This window comes from Cyprinodon tularosa, unplaced genomic scaffold (genome assembly GCF_016077235.1).
Source record: "Cyprinodon tularosa strain WSP-4 unplaced genomic scaffold, ASM1607723v1 ctg159, whole genome shotgun sequence".
Classification (NCBI taxonomy): Eukaryota; Metazoa; Chordata; class Actinopteri; order Cyprinodontiformes; family Cyprinodontidae; genus Cyprinodon; species Cyprinodon tularosa.
This window is the reverse complement of record NW_024038427.1, coordinates 642530-659219: the sequence shown is the minus strand read 5'-3', so window position 1 is coordinate 659219 and position 16690 is coordinate 642530. Positions and strand designations below refer to the sequence as shown.

The 16690-nt window shown below is 38.0% G+C and overlaps 1 protein-coding gene across 1 annotated transcript; it reads right to left on the bottom strand.

Annotated features, from left to right (window-relative positions):
* Positions 1-5027: 5027 nt before the first annotated feature.
* On the bottom strand, positions 5028-15961 carry syngr3a (synaptogyrin 3a). Its single transcript, XM_038280322.1, has 4 exons — positions 15762-15961; positions 10794-11028; positions 9811-9956; positions 5028-6623 (listed from the first exon to the last, which is right to left on the bottom strand). Exons 1-4 carry the CDS (start codon positions 15861-15863, stop codon positions 6414-6416), a joined length of 693 nt encoding a protein of 230 aa, XP_038136250.1. The 5' UTR covers positions 15864-15961; the 3' UTR covers positions 5028-6413.
* Between the last annotated feature and the right edge of the window lie 729 nt (positions 15962-16690).

Here is a 16690-nt window from a genome sequence, read left to right as displayed (position 1 = left end):
TTTTTAAAAACTTTTCATTAGTAATATATATATTTTTTCCATTTTCTATCTTTAATAAGATTATGTTAATGGAGTTGCACTTTTCCAAGCACTGTATATATTTCCCTCTATAGATATGATACATTTAATCCTCTCTCTGTATTAATAGTTTTATGAATACTATAGTTTATCTACTATTTTATTTCACAATTTTAAATGGTAGATCAGACAAATAACTGCCTCTGTTTCTTCCATGTCTGCTTTAGACAGTCCTATGCTCACTAAAGGGCCTCATTTCTAACATCTTTTTCACTTTAAAGAGCTCTCTTAAGGCCTAGAGAACTTTGCTAACATCATTTATATTACTGAGGTAAAATGAATATAAAAAAATCTTGAGATTCTAAGATTTTTCCTGAAATATCAACAAAAGCTACTTTTAGGATTCTTTGTTACTTTTGGCGCTGTTTCGTAAACAGATGTAGCTGCCTGCGTTTTATCAAGACTCCCAGGGCTTTTCAGACTTCAACAGGCCCTCTGCTTTAGTACTTTGCAGATGTCATGAGGGGCTTTTCCACATATTTTTACTGTTTAAGGTTTAAAACCCCTTGAAACTCTGAAATTATTTTTGATAGCAAATTTGTCTTTTTGCTTTTTAACTACAAAAATTTTAACTACTATATATGGTGTTTCAGACCATTAATCAGTTGTAGGGCTGCAACCAACGATTATTTTGCTAATCTATTCATCTGTTGAGAAAGTTTTTCGATTAATTGATTAACAGTCTGATAGCCAAAGGTTCCTTAAAGAATAATTTTTATAAAATTAAAGCAGGTGAAACCTTTCCACTTGAGGGGTTCTGGATAGAGCATATTGACAAAAACATTTAACATTTTGCATTAATCATAAATGCAAAATGTTCATATATATATATATATATATTTTTACAATTTTGATATAGTTCGATATCTAAATTGGTCGCTCTGACAGCAAAAAAAAATTATTTTGCAGTCTCTATACTCTAGTAAACAATTGATTACTAAATTAGTTGATTATTTCAATAATTGATTAATCCAGCCCTAATCAAATGACATCACACAGTGATAACTTGCGATGGGTTTCATTCTTAAAATAAACGACTCAAACAAGCCAAATAAGTCAAAAAGCAACTTCCCCATTAAGCTATTAGCGGGTAGTGATGGTAATGATCCTTGAAATTTTCTAATAGTGTTTTCCTTTCCCTCCGCTTTACTTTTAATTCTATGTCCTATTGGATAAAATCCATTGATGCTTTGGTTGCAGCATGACCAATGCTTATTCCAAGGGAAATAATGACAGAAACAGGCAGTCCAAAACCGACTTTATCTTTTATTGGAGTGATGGTCAGACTGCAGTCCAGATAACAGACAGTGACACACATCTCTGTACACAGCGAGTTTACAACTTCAGAACAGGAAGAAAACAACTTAGAAAAATGTTAAAGGGCTGGATCACTACAAAAAAAATAATAAACCAATGACTGCTTCATCTGTCAATGAGAATCCTTTTCTTTTTGGTAAAAAGGGAGGGGCTATATGGGTGTGTTGTAACATCCATGCAATGCATTGTGCCGGTACCACCGATGGTCCCAGCTTAACTACACCTAACAGCCTTTTCATCACTTCAGCTTCACAAAACAGCAGAACGATGGCGTAAAACATCAACTTCGGCCCCCTTATGAGTTTTCTCACAAAGTATTTGCAAAAAGGAGTGCAGTCTAGTTAATAAATAACTCTCATAGATAATATTTTCTTATTTTCAGTAGTACGGGACAAACCAGACCCTGGACACCATCACACAAGATTTTCATTTACTTCATAAACATACTGTTTTTTTTTGTTTTTGTAATTACATTTCTTTTTTTCTGTACAATCAACCAGTATCACAGTAGTGTACATAGGCCAGAGCACAAAACACAGAGAATGCTTGTATTATTATTAATAATCTTCTTCTACCACATTGACTGAATAAGAGACTGAAGCACCCAGAACAATAAAACATCCGGACCTGACAGCACCCCGAACTAATGACACCACCATCAAAACCCCAATCGCACCCAGACAAAAGGAATGCTAACTTATATTAACCTGACGTTTACATGGAGGACTACACGGCTGCTATATTCTCTGTCTCCTCATTCTGACCATTTCCCACCACATTCCATACACGACTTTCTCTTGAGCATCATAATAAAGATATAACAGCTTTTACTTCACTTTTAAAGTCTCAACACTTCATGGTTAATAGATTTTGCCAAGCTGTCGCAAACAGACACCTCGGGTAATTGGATTTTCCTGATTGATATAAAGAAGTCATAGTTCTTTTAAGTTTATAACAAATGCTTATTAATTCTGTGCATTTGACATTGTCATTGAAATTCAGTAGCGAAAAATGAAGAAATATAAGACTGATTACGTTGTAAAAGAAAATCACACAAGCAAGGTAGTGGCATGGTCATGCTGTGGGATTTTTTTTTGCCAAGGGTGCTTGTTGAACTTAAAAAAATAGATGAAAACTGTCTGAAATCCAGGTTTATGTCACAAAAGCCACCATTTAAACTGATAAAAGAGGGAAGGGTGAGATGTTGTCGCCAAAATTGTTTTAGCAGCTAGTAGATGACAACAGAAAGTGTGTGTTCAAGGTCTACCTATACTGTATAATCGATCTATCCTGGTTTGAATAAATCATTAGAAGAGACTTCTGACCAGAGCTGATGATAAACCTTCCTATTTTGTCCTGCTTGTTGAAAACAAACCTACCTTTTGACCTCATGCTTCGGACTTCAGACAACCTGACAGCGAAAAAGTGAGCAGAAATATTCAAACCTATTATAACAATATAAAGTTTGCTAAAACCGTCACAAATAAAAGCTGATGTCTGAGTGGAAACGTTTAGTCGCTGCACATGGACGCCCCACATCACTCTGATAGATTGTTACATTGGAAAGGTGACCCACATCCTCCCCACACCAATCAATGTCACCTCAGATACTAATTCAACCTAACCAGCCCACCCAGATCTAGAGGCAGGATTGGAAAAATTGATAAATCAGTTTTCAACTTTAGAGTTAGCCTTTATAAAGCTCATCTGTACCTTTGTCCCTTAACAAAACTGTGATTTAGCAGCTTTTTAAAAAAAGGAAACAACGTTGAACCTTATTTCTCCACAACATTCCCACACATCTTACGCTCAAAGGATGCTGCTTAAATAGCACACTTCTTCATGCACTATGGAACGATCAAAAGACGACTAGCTTCTAAAGCAGGGTCAGCCTGCGATACAAGCCACTTTTTTATTTCAACACAAGTAGGGAAGAGCTGAAAAAGTTGGTTAGATTAACAGTCGGACTTTACTTTCTGGAAATACATTTGCTTCCAAAAACCTAGTAAAAATACCAGGTTTTTGTCATTTAAAAACATTTGAAAAGTATGATGAGATATTTAGAGGGGAATTCCAAATATAATGTGACATAATATCCTGTAAAATTTGTTAGAGGGACAAAGAAATATGAAATAATAGTAAAATATAAATCTTGGTGTATAAATGTGGATGCTTATGAATTAATACTTTGTTGAAGCAGTTTTATTTTATTTTGGGAGTCTTTTTTTCTTTGGTAGGAGTCTGAGGGCATCCCATACCATGATTGGATAAAATTTATTCTTCCTTCAGACCAAAGTCTTCTGGATCTATTCGATGGTGAGAACATCTTTCATTTACAGCCCATTTCTAGATTTAGTTCTAGACTTTGACTAGGCCATTCAGAAACTTTTTATGTACATAAAGTCAAAAGAAAAGGAAAAGGTTTGGAGCCAGAACTGACAGGTATTTTACGCTGCCAGTTCTACCTCGAGAAATGTTGGAGGGGTGGTGCCTCCTATAGGGTGACCGGGTGTAATTTCATGCAGGTAAAGCAGTAGAAACAAACTGATTAAATCATCCATTTATAGATGTATTTAAACTTTGTTTTATTGCAATGTTGAATTGTGTTACACTGTTAAATAAACAGCTGAACTTAAAATAGCTACGCTTTTGGAGTGGTAGTTTTTTTATTTAAATGAGATTGCAGGTTATCTTTTTGCAATATGAAATATATTGCAGTGGACCTGCATTTGATCAGCTGTTAAAAACGTTGAGCATGACGGGGGGCACAAAAAGTTTCTTGTAAACTGTAAGGGGGCTCAGCAAGAAACCACTTAAACCATGATGCAACCACCACCAACTTGGTGTGTAAAAAGGTTTGGTTTCGTCAGACCATGATACGGTTTCTCCAAAGGGCCTTTAAATACGGCCCTTTTTTCCTTAAGAAAAAAAGATGCCGTGGATCTTACAATCCATCCTTTAGTTTAGAAACAAAGAATAAAGGAGACTGTGGTCACAAGACCACAATCAGAGCAAACCAGTAATTATAGGTGGTTCTTTAGAGAAGTGGCCAATTGACAGTCTACAACAATAATATGATTTCTTTTCAACCATTTTGAAAAAAAATATATACTGTTGTGACATATATCTTCCAGCTATTAGGGACTACATTCACAGTTTTATATTTTAAATCTAACTCATCTCCTGATTGGTACTTTTGTATAATCCTGTCCTTCCTCTGTAACCTTTGTAAACCAGGACTTCAACTAAGGGGTGTCAATGAGCAAAGATTCTACAGATTCTTACAGAAAAGTTTATTCCATATTAATCAGTAGTCTAAATACTTAAGTTGAAAATAATGATGCTTCATCAAAGTATTACTTCAAAGGTTTATCCAACCAAGTTGGTACAGCTTTTGAGTTTTTAACATAAAGTACAGGGTTTTTCACATAAACTTTAGAGGATATACATCACTTCATTTTTAAATAGAAGAGACATTTGGAAAACAGTGTTTACATGTTTCATGGTCACCAAAAATTATCAGATGTTTTATCATTTTTGCTTTCCACTGCTTCTCTATTTCTCTTCACTAGAGTAGATGTAAAGTGAAAAATCTAAACTGCTTCAACAACTAAAATAAAATTAAATCTACCAGGGAAATTAAAAAATGTAATGCTTAAAAAAAACTTTTTATCAAAATTCTACAATGAATAATTTGAAGCCACTGATGTGATTGTGAATGGTCAAGGAAAGCACCAAATGTTACAAATATCACTAACATTTTTCATTTGATAATAATAATTGAACTTTATTAATCTCTCACTAGAGAAATTTACCTCTGCATTTAACCCATCCTCTTAGGGAGCAGTGGGCTGCCATTGTGCGGCACCTGGGGAACAGTGTGGAGTTAGGGTCTTGCTCAGGGACCCAGAGTACAGGCAGTGGGGATGTAACCGGGTAGATGAAACCTTCTCAGAGAACAAGCGCACTGCTCAACACTCCCCTTAGCTTGGTACTTTTCTCCACAATAAGTGCAAAATGGAAAAGGAAACAAAAAGAAGAAAAATATCTGAGGAGCCCCTAAAGGATATTCTGCAAGAGGCCTCATTCAATTGGCTTGGGTAGAGTGAGAATTATAACGGCGCATTCATAAACTAAGTAATAATTGTTCACCAATGCGAATGATGGTGTTTCTCTCTATGAAAACTCCTAGAAAGTCTTCAATGGTGGAAATAATCTCTTCAATTTGATCAATACAGTATTTGAATGAGAGTGATTTTAAGAAATGTGTCATTTGAGACAGACCCTGGAGTCAACCTGCTCTGATTATAACGTCTTTACTTTAGTACAGTGCCTGCCTGCCTGCCTACAGTACACAAGAATATGAAATATTGCACTCTGTCATAAAACATTGCAGTTGTGTACAGCATGTGGAAAACCGACCGAACTCGGTAACGTCCTCAGACACACGGTAAGAATATGGCACTTATTTGATCTCTACGTTTGGAAACATACAGATTCAATGCAAATGATCACCAACTGGGAACACAGGAGGAGTTATCTATGCTGCTAATGAATGAAAACAAGATCATTCCCAGTTTTGGCAAGAAAACCGACACCTGAATGAATGAAAAGAATTAAGACCAAAGTGCTATAAGAGAACACTCCCTGCACTGCTCACTGTTGTTTAAAACCACTGTGGTGGAATTTGTTCAGAACAAAATGATTTTTGAACACTTCAAAAGGAACCTCCCTCTTTCACTTTTCCTCCTCTAGTTTTGATTTTGATTTATCTGCGCCGATGCAGGAGGAATATCCTTTCTGCAGGTCTAGAAAAAAAGGCAGATAAAGCTGGAATGTTCAGGAGGGGCAGGAAACGAGAGGAGGAAACAAAGAAGCAGAGGCCGGACGACTTTATTCTAAACAGCTATTGAAAACTGTTTCCCGGGTCGACTCATGAACAACTTTACTTGAAACAGAAATCACAAGAAAACAATTTTCTTTTATCTGCGTCTCTTCCATCAACACATCTGTCTGTCCTAGTAAATAGGAACCTGGTATGTAGGGGCTGTGTTGTTTTCGGTGAACGGCGGGCTCTGGTAGGGCTCTGTGGTGTCGGTTGGGGCGCCTCCTGGTGAATTGGACGGGTACGGCTGGGTTGGTGCGCCGCCGTCCATGTGCTCAGTGGTGAACAGGGTCATGTCTGTTCCCAGAAGGTACTTCTGGACCGCACGCACGGTTAAGCCGGCCTACAGGGGGCAACAGAGAGAACAGCAGAGTCACCTTCTTAAAAGATGTAACTCATTATATTCAAAGAAAGATTCTATCTGTTTTATGTTTAAGTTGGAACTCTGTATTATTTGGTATTCATGCTATAAATAGAAAACACAAAAATAATTTTATATAATCAACCTAATAATTCATAACAAATCTAAAATAACTCATATTGCCCCTTTTGGATTTACAAAAGAGTCTGAATAACACATTGTGAACATTTCTCATTCCCATAACAAAAAAGCTGATAAAACAATTAATTTGTGCACTTTATTTAATATATTTATGTGATTCTGCCCACTGGTTACTGTTTGTTATCCTTTTTCCTTGGTATTTTTGTTTATATGTATGTTAATAATTTGCCAAAGACAAATGATTGAATATTGCTTTGTTTTGATAAAATCTTGTAAATAATACAAAAGGAGAACAGTAGAGTTAATCAAAACATTGCATATTGGTTAGCATAGCTAATACTAATAAATTAGCTTTAACCTGGTAGCTTAAAAGATTGTTGTCTCTTTGCAGCTAAAACTAGAACATTAAAGCTGTAGAAAAAATATGATCTTTTCTTTTAAACCGGCTGACATTAAATGCATTCTTATTTTAGCTCATAGGGTTACCAAAAGGACTTCTGCTTTGCTTAATGCCAGAACAATAAACAATCAGACAGGCTGCATCACAATAGGCTAATGAAGTTTATCATTAACAATAAAAAAATAGGAAAAACAACATTAATTTTATATGTTTTTTTTGTCTGCATGTGCCTTTAGGTTTAAAATTTTGTACCTCATAGCAAAGAGTTTGGACTCGACTGTTTTAATCCATGGAAGGGTTATTAACTGGGAAAAAGTTGACTTTGTTTATTGTCATTATTTCTCTATACATTGACAGTTTGCTCAAGTAAAAACCGCCCCCCCCAAAATCCGATGTTGTTGGGTGTAGTGATTAAAACCCTCTGTCAGTAGCTATGAATCTGATATTGGAGTCGATGTTTTCAGTCAGTTGGATGTTAGGTATAAAACATCCTGCTTCATATCCAGAGCAGAGCTCTGGTATGAAATACCAACTGCCAAAATGTTTCCACCCAACACTGCTGAGATAAAGCTGCTCCACCAAGAGGAAATGACTACAAAACTCCCTAAAGCTGATGTACAAGACTGATTATCAGACACAAGAAACGGTTCAAATAATTTTCTGTTGCTCAAACAACTCTTAACCAACTGTCGCTTTCATCCTCTTTTCATTTTTTTGTATGTTTTAGTTGAGAGAGAAGTGTGTCAACTATGTCATGTGATGTCATGTGGTTGAAGCTATTATGAATTTTTGCATCCAACTTGACCATCTCAAACAGAGGTCCCCCACACGTACACCAGCTCAGTGTATTACTTTCAGTGTGCATTAACACTTCCTTTGCTCCCTCCAGGTGATGGTGCTCTTCTTTTCATCTCTACAACTTTTTTAGGCTTGATGCTTGCGCGTGCATGCGTGGGTTCCCTCCGGGTACCACGGCTTCCTCCCACAGCCCAAAAACATGACTGTTAGGTTAATTGGCTTCTCTTAATATTCCTTAGCTGTGAGTGTGTGCGAGAATGGCTGTTTGTCCTGTTTGTTTCTGTGTTGCTCTGCAGTAGACTGGCAACCTGTCCAGGGAGTACCCCGCCTCTCACCCATTGACAGCTGGAAATAGGCACCTGCACCCCTCACAACCCCAGCAGGGATAAGTGTGATAGACAATGGGAATGAAAATGGCTTGCATTAGGTCTGTATGGCACCTCATGGCCAAATTACGTCATTATCTCATCAAAACCCTTCTGCACAGCTTTAATCCTGCTCAGATTTTCCACACCGAGCACCTTTGAAAATCTGTAAAGATGAGGACAGTGCTGTCATGAACTTGGCGCTGATGACTGGCTTGATTGCTCATTCCATTCACCTCCACCCAGTTTCTCATTACAGTTCATCGGATCCATCTGCTCTTGCCTCTATTTAACCAGCCCTTTAACCAGTCATCGGTGCCAGATTATTCTTGAGCCTGTTGTGAGAGTTTCTCTAGCCTACCTTAGAGTTACTGATTGCCTGATCCTGACCCGTTCTGCCTTTGACCTCTGAGTCTGCCTGTCCCCATTCTGATCTGTCTCCTTATGTCTCTCGGGAACCTCTTCGGACCTGTGATCTCCTGGTTCTGAATCTTGAGCACATTCTCGACACCGTCTTTGGCTCTGTCCTCTGGATTATCCTGCCTTCATTCGCCTGCTCGGTTCTGATCTCCGGTTTGTTCTCCGGTCTCTGAGACTACAGCGTCTGGGACTCTCTGGGCAGCACCCGCCGCATCTTGTTGGCAGTGTAACGGCTAGAACCAACCTCGTCCTCTGGGCATGGACTGAATTTGAGGACCAGGTTAGTGACTCACACATTGATAATCTACTTCTGCCAGATCGACATGGTCACTAATCTGTATTCTCCCCCTGCAAGGATTCCAGCCTAAGATGCCTCTGCTGTTCACTGCAGATCTGTTGTTTTAAATAAATGCCTTTTTTGAGAGATCTGACAGTCTGTTTGCCTGAATACTGGGTCATCTGTTCTGAGCTCTGACAAGTGCAGCATGGATAAACAAGAGTTCCTACTGGAAGTGGTTTGTAAACATTAAAATCTATGGACATTTGGGTTGTAAAGAACACTGTGATCCACAGATTGCAAACAACTTTTTGAAAAAACTACTCTCACTGTAAATTATGTGTAAACAGAAAAACTACAGAACCACTTCATCTGCAAAGGCACCCTCCTTGCCAAGATTGAGATACCCTCCATCAACACCCAAACTAGGAGCAGCTCCCGAATCATACAGACGTTGGTAACAATCACAGTCTTGTGCTTATAAAATCAAAACAGGTCTTGCTTTGTTTCTACGAGGACTTGGTAGTATTTAAAAGCAACCAAGATAATCCACAGTTCTGTCCCAGCCCAGACATAATGCATCAAGGGACACGGTAGTAAGACAACTCCAGATACACAAAGGACACGTGGACCTGACAACTGCACAACCATGACCACCTCAGATGCTCAAGAAGAGTAAAGGTCTGTTCCACTGACCTACAGGAAATCGTTACTGCTACAAATCACAGACACAGCATCTATTATCTCCAGTGATATATTTAGCCTTACCCAAGTGATTATGGAGAAGAAGGAGAAGGCGATTGCTGCTCGTGCTGCATCAGCCCCCTGGTTGAGAGGCAGATCATCACCTTTGGTCCGAGACCACTGATTGGCCAGGAAGCAGAAACTTACAAAGTACAGAAAGGTCCAAAAACCTGCAAGACACCAGAAAACCCAACAAGTGCTTATTTCCTAGGAAACTCATTTGATACTGGCACAGTAACAACCTGTGGCTGATGATTTCTCATATCATACTTCCCTATATTATGAATAATTCTTTTAGAAAAAAACAGTATCATTTTTCTAATAGTTGTTACCAGATAATTGTTTCATTTCACCTTATGAAACAAACACCTTAAAAAAATGCCCAAACCAAGACTGCACTCTTGATGTTTTAGAAACTCACTTTCAGTTCAGGTGGTTTCATCACTTCTCATTCACTCTGAATATTGCTTCACTTTTTTTTTTTTTTTAATAAAATATCACTTTAACGTTTTTATTTTTCTCACTACTAACCTAAATACATACTGATCTAACTTCATGTTGCAGACCAAACTAGTGCCAAATTGTTAAACTGAAAAATTATACATGTTTCTCAGACTTTTTACTCATAAACATCATAACAACAATGCTTACAGTTAGGCCCCTTTTGATGAAATTACAGCTGCTCTCTAGAGGTACAACCTTTGCATTTTTTGTCCATTCTTCTTTGTTAATTAGCTGAATCTAGCTCAATGTGATTGGATGTACAGCCTCTCTTGCAAGAGATTCTCAACTGGATACAGATTTGAACTTTAACTGGGCCATTTCGACATGGATCTGATTTGACTGAAATGATTTGATCGCAGCTCTGGTTGTATGTTTGTTTTTGTGAATTGCATCACCACGATAATGGTGCATTCCACTCTTCACAGATTACATTCTCCACATGTTTGCCGTGTTCTCTAAATACCTTATGGAAGACTGCAACATTTTCCTGGATCTCTTCTCACCTGAGAAGCCAATCTCCAGCATCACAGCCTTCTTCCTATCTTTGACAGAGCTGATGGAAGAGAACTTGTAATCGAGCAGGAAGAAGAAAAAACATGCCAGCAGGCCCACCAGGCCCACGAACACGCCGTAGTTGCAGGCGTCTGCATTCTTATTGAAGACACAGTGGAGGCGTTCACTGCCCAGGTTAACATAACCCTCGTTCACGATAGAGGCGAAAACCACCAGCGAAAATATCTGTGTGCCAGAAAAGAGCAGATGGACAATTTAAACATGGGATTGTTCTCCCTGCTGCCCTCTGAGAAGAGGCTTCGTAGCATTTGATGTAGGACCAGGAGGTTCTGTAACAGCTTTTCCCCCACTGCCATAAGACTGTTGAACTGCTGAAAACTCTAATCAAGTCACAAATCGAGACTCTGCATCACACTGAAAACATTGCACTTGCATTACATGGTGAATATACAAAATATAATTCAACTCAGCGTTTCTACCACATTTTGCACCATATATATTTATTTATTTTTGCACTACTTTAAACCTTCCACATCAATGCCTTTTCCACCATGTCTCTCCTACACTGTTTACATTTTGATCAATGCAAATTCAGTCTCGGAAAGCTGTAAGATTTGAAATTTCATTTGATATACAATTTGCATACAAAATAACAATAGTTTGTCTAAGTCTAGGTCTAAATCTAAATTGTTGCAATAAAATATATGTATTTCGATGGTAATCAAGTTTGTCCTTTTGGTTTTGTCTTTGAGCAACAAAACTTAATTCAAGGATCATTAAAATCACACTGCCCTGTCTACATCGGCTTTTTCTGATTAAAGATATAGGTGCTTCAACTAATCTACAGAATTAAACCGCCCTGCATACAAAATGCCAAAACAAAAGTGATTTCTTTTGCTAAAGCCGCAAGGTTTTTCTGTTCTTGATCATTTTTCCCCCCCCCCGTTTTTTCCCCAGATGCACCTATTTCTTCACCCAGTTCGTGTTTGGCCTCTTCTCTGTGTTCAGAACCTTAAATCTGACATTGATCAGCTGACTAACACTGTTCAGAATAATAAGACCATGTGATGCACCAACACAGAGAAGAATGCACTCATACTAGGGGTCTGGGTCATATGATGACGAAAGGACACACAATGGGATAATGTCAGACCCCACATTCTGCCCTAATCACATGAGTGGGCGTAATCTGAGCAGATAGATGCTCAAGAGCTTTGGTTGAATCAGTGAAATGAAATGGCTTTTAGCATCATAAAGCTGCATCATTTAACGGATTTTCTCAAATTTCTCAACAGGGGTTTCAAATTACCGTACTACCTTAACAGCAGTATCCTCTCTTTTCAATGCCAAGTCAGTTTCCTAAACAGTTTGTAAGCATTTTTAAATGGGAATCTTTTTGCAAATGAATCTTGTGAAAATGTTAATTTACGATTTAGTCAAAAGAATGCTGGTCTTTGTCCTGGGGCGGGGCAATAAAACAATAACAATATATATTGCAATAAATACCTTATGAAAATCATTTGTATATTTATACTGAACTCTAATCCAGAACTGCACGTTATGCTGGGGGATGTAGGCAAAGTAAAGGATTTAGCCGGAACCTCAGCTTGGTGGTGGGCTGATCTATTTTTTAAATGTTATATTAAAATAAGATCGGGGTTGTCATTTAAATTCTCCCCTTTACCCTAGTCCTTATTTCAAACAGGTAAAAAAACAGCAACAACAACAAAAAATACATAAATAATCATTGATATCAACTGGCTTATATCATAATACATTTTTCTGTCAAATCACACACCCTTAATTTGTCTCCTGACATGATTCTTCTCATGATTTCATGTTCCTTGCATTTTAATGTTAAACCCAAGTATATGCCAAAAGGTAGTACAAATAATCTAACCGACATGGTTCTATATAAAATAACAATTGGTTCTGCTTTTAATGAGGAAACATTGGGGAAATTGCAACAGTGGATGGCCACAACATGGAATTTTTCTCCAATATGAAACAAGCTAGAGTAATGCTACCCATACTGCACATGCTTAATAGGATGGCCACCACTGCAGAGGAATAGCAAGCAGATTCTAGATTTGCTACGGGATTTATTGGTTATAAAAAAAACAACAACAACAACAACAGTTTTTAGGGTATGAAAGTTTTTGCAAAGGGTTATTTTTTACTTTATTGTGGTCATGTTTTAGGGGGAATTTATCCCAAACCTACATAGTTTAAACAGATGATAAGTTTATATTTAGCAAATTGAGCTTAACAGGAAGGAGGGACAGCGGTTGCTTCTGTCTTCATTATTAAGAAACAGACCACAAAGACGGTATTTTTAATATTTGTTCTATTTTTTTTTTTTTTTACAGAAATATAACAAAGTGCATCATGTTAGAGGAGGAACAGCTTTGTCTGTGTCTGGGCCCGTGCCTTTATGAAACTGTGAGTTTCAAATCAATTTGAATCTTTCACTTCTGCATGTAAGGCCTACTCATAACTGTCATCTGATCAAAGCAAATGAATAACCCTTTAAAATTGCTTTGTCATATTTTAATCAAAACAGTTATGCATATTATAATGATAAGAATTATCACATAAACTATAAAATGTTTTATATTGGTCACAACTGATTTAAAGATACCTAAACAATTTAACTGTCCGGGGTCGATTGCAACATCTGTCACTTTGCATTCAGATGCAAATAAAATTCTTATATAAAATTCTTTTTAGTTTTTTTTTGTAATTAAGCAATGATTCAATTCTGCTTCAAATGTCTCATCCAGAGAAGATTTAAGGCGTTGATTAAACAGAACCTATCTGAAAACATGAAGTAGGTTATGACAGCTCAGAAAAACCACCAATGCAGACCTCAATTTAAAGTTGCCATTGATTATCTGCAAAAATATTGTTTGCTCACATGTTAGCTCTAAAACAAGCTGTAATAAACACATAATGAAGGCAACTGAAAGAGGGTTCCAGAAGTCAAGGGCATAGATTTGATCTCAACTTTGGTAGGACTCTATTGGTCTTAAGTTGAATTGGTCTGATGCCACTGGTCCTACGTATTATGCATGCTCCTATTTTTTTTTTAATGCTTGACGTGAGCATCAGGGCGCATTTAGTTTAAAGAGAAAACAGCATTTTTTGCTACATTTATACAAATCTTATAAGCATTACACACACAAGATGCTGTTTATCAATGTTTGAAGCATCAGTGGCTTGGAATAATGTAAAATTGGGACAACTTAACACTTTGAAAAGGGTTACATTTGAGCTTACCAATGTCTATGATGGAAGGTAAATACGTGACTTTTTAACCAAATATGTCTGTTGTATGTGTACTTATCCGGTGTTTTCTTTTGAAGAAATAGATGTGTGCAGAGGTAAACCCCTTCTTATTTTTTTTTTTATTTGATATGCTTGGTTCCACGTACTCAGAGATTCACTCCATACAGAAAGACCATATTCTTATCTTCAGGTAACACAGAGTACATGTCAGATTAAATAATACTACTTCAGGGATAGTATCTAGGTGTTACTTTTTTGTATGTCTCGTACCATGTCTTTCGGTTGTGCTGTTCTTTTTATATCTCTTTGCAGGTGATGAAGCAGACTGAAAACGTTTGAGCATTATCTCTCTTTCATTTCATCTCTTCTCCTTTTTTCTGTTTTTCCTCTTCTGTTCTACTTACATTGCAGTGTCCATATAATTTGTAAAACTCCCAGCATAATTATAATAAAGCAATTTATATGCATGAATCAAGCGGAACACTATGGCAATAGCCCTACTGCTCCACTTGTGAAAGTAAAATCTGGTGGGCTCTATTTTTCATCAAGACAATTATTGCTACATTAGCAGACAGGACACTTTATTGTAAAACAAAGCAAAATAACATATTCAAAGGACTGCAAATAGATTTATTGTATTTACATGGGCGCGGGAACTATAAGAGGAACTGTCACTGAGCATTTAAAATATTGACTTCAATATACAAGTTGTGAGAAAAGAAGCGACTGCTGCAACAACACTATATTGTAAATCATAAAGATGTTGTTCACATAGAATTATTAGTAGGGACAAGTACGTCGGGCCAAAATTTTGGTGGGGACATGTCCCTATGGTGAGTCTGCAAACCTACAACTGGAGTCTAATTTTTCCTAGGGGCCAGGTCTGCCTTGTTGTGGCTCTGGAATCACTGTATCTCCAGATACTGCTGCTGTGCAAAAATCCATTAGTGAGGGAAACAGACGCACACAAAGCAAGTCACCCATACAACCAGAAGCTGTATTGTGGTGTGAGCACTGCATGCACTTAAGATGCATGTTTCAGAAACCATTTCCCTGCAAAAGAGGAGCTGCTCCGTGGAACCCGAACGTCAGATCACGACGCATCTCCGTGGCCCCGCGTGCGTAATGATGGTGGCGGGCCAATCACAGGTGAGATGACGAACGACAACCGTGTAGGGTAAATCAGTAAAACCATCAGCTGGAAATAAAATCACTTCAAAAAATATAGAAGGATTTTTATATTACGCTGTGAGCATATTATAGGCTACGTAGGGGGAAAAAACACATTTTGTTTAAGAAAATGGGCTAATTTGCTGGATAATTAGGTTTGTGATTCCCTTAATCTGCGGTGTGTTTAAAAGCATGTGTAACCTGAGATTAGTAGCAATAAGGTCACTTTGGAGCCCGGAAAACATCTGTAGTGCAGCAGATATAGATGGATTCAGCCAAACAGCAGGCCCTGGTAACACCCTGCACCACATCTGTTCAATATACACAGCAATTCGCCTTTTTTTTCTATTTTCCTGTTTCCACACACACCCAGCTAATCAGCCTTCCTATTTCCACTGTCTACATTTACAGCGTTGGGGGTGCAAGTCACGGGATCCACGCAAATACACGCATGGACACATTAACGGGAGGAGGAAAAATGCAGCACAAATGAATCTCACCCAGGAGAGAATTCTCAGGATAGTCTGAGGCTGTTTAGCGAACGTGATCGGGTCCACGGTGGTCCCGGTTCTGCCCGCTCCGAACGATCCCACTCCGTCCATCTTCTGTGGCTCTCTGTCAGTGTGCGCTCTGCGCGGCTCCACGCTCCCCGGCTCCGCGGCAGGATGGAGGGACTGGTCCTGCGCGCTCCCAATGGCGCAGGGACGCGCAGGAGCCAGAGAGCTGCGATAGAGAGGGGGGGGGGGGGGGGGGGGGGGGGGGGGGGTGTTAAGGCTCTCAGCACCAAACCGTAGTGAACTTCTGCCTCATACGACTGAATCCAGTTGCACTGCTTAAAAAGGAAAGGCCTAACCGTTTTTTGTTGTTGTTTGTAAGTGTAAATTAGGCTAAAATGCAGAGGCGTAGCCAGAAATTTTTTATAAGGGTGGCCGAAAGTGGATAGTACATAAGAGGATTAGGGCCACTGAAAAAATAAAACAAGTTAACTGATTTTAAAATTTTATTTTAGTATAATATGGGAAAAAAGTCTGAATTCTGACTTTAATCTCAGAATTCTGACTTTTTTCCCAGAATTCTGACATTTTTCTAACAATTCTGACTTTTTCTCACAATTATTACTTTTTTCTCACAATATTTTTTCTCCCATATTATACTGAAATAAAATTTAAAAATTCAGCGGCCCTAATCCTCTTCCGTAGGATAGGCACCAGAACTCAATCTACACTGTTCCAACAATTATTAACGAGCAAAACATCCATATTTTCTAAATAAAGACAAACTATCCTTTTTTCCTACAGCCTTTGCTGACAAATAGACGCATAGTGGATACAATTCTTTCAGATTTAAGTTCTGGGGCAAACATCTTTTCCATTGTCATTACTTATTTTTATCAATAATCATTCTGCAAAAAATTATATTTACATGTAAA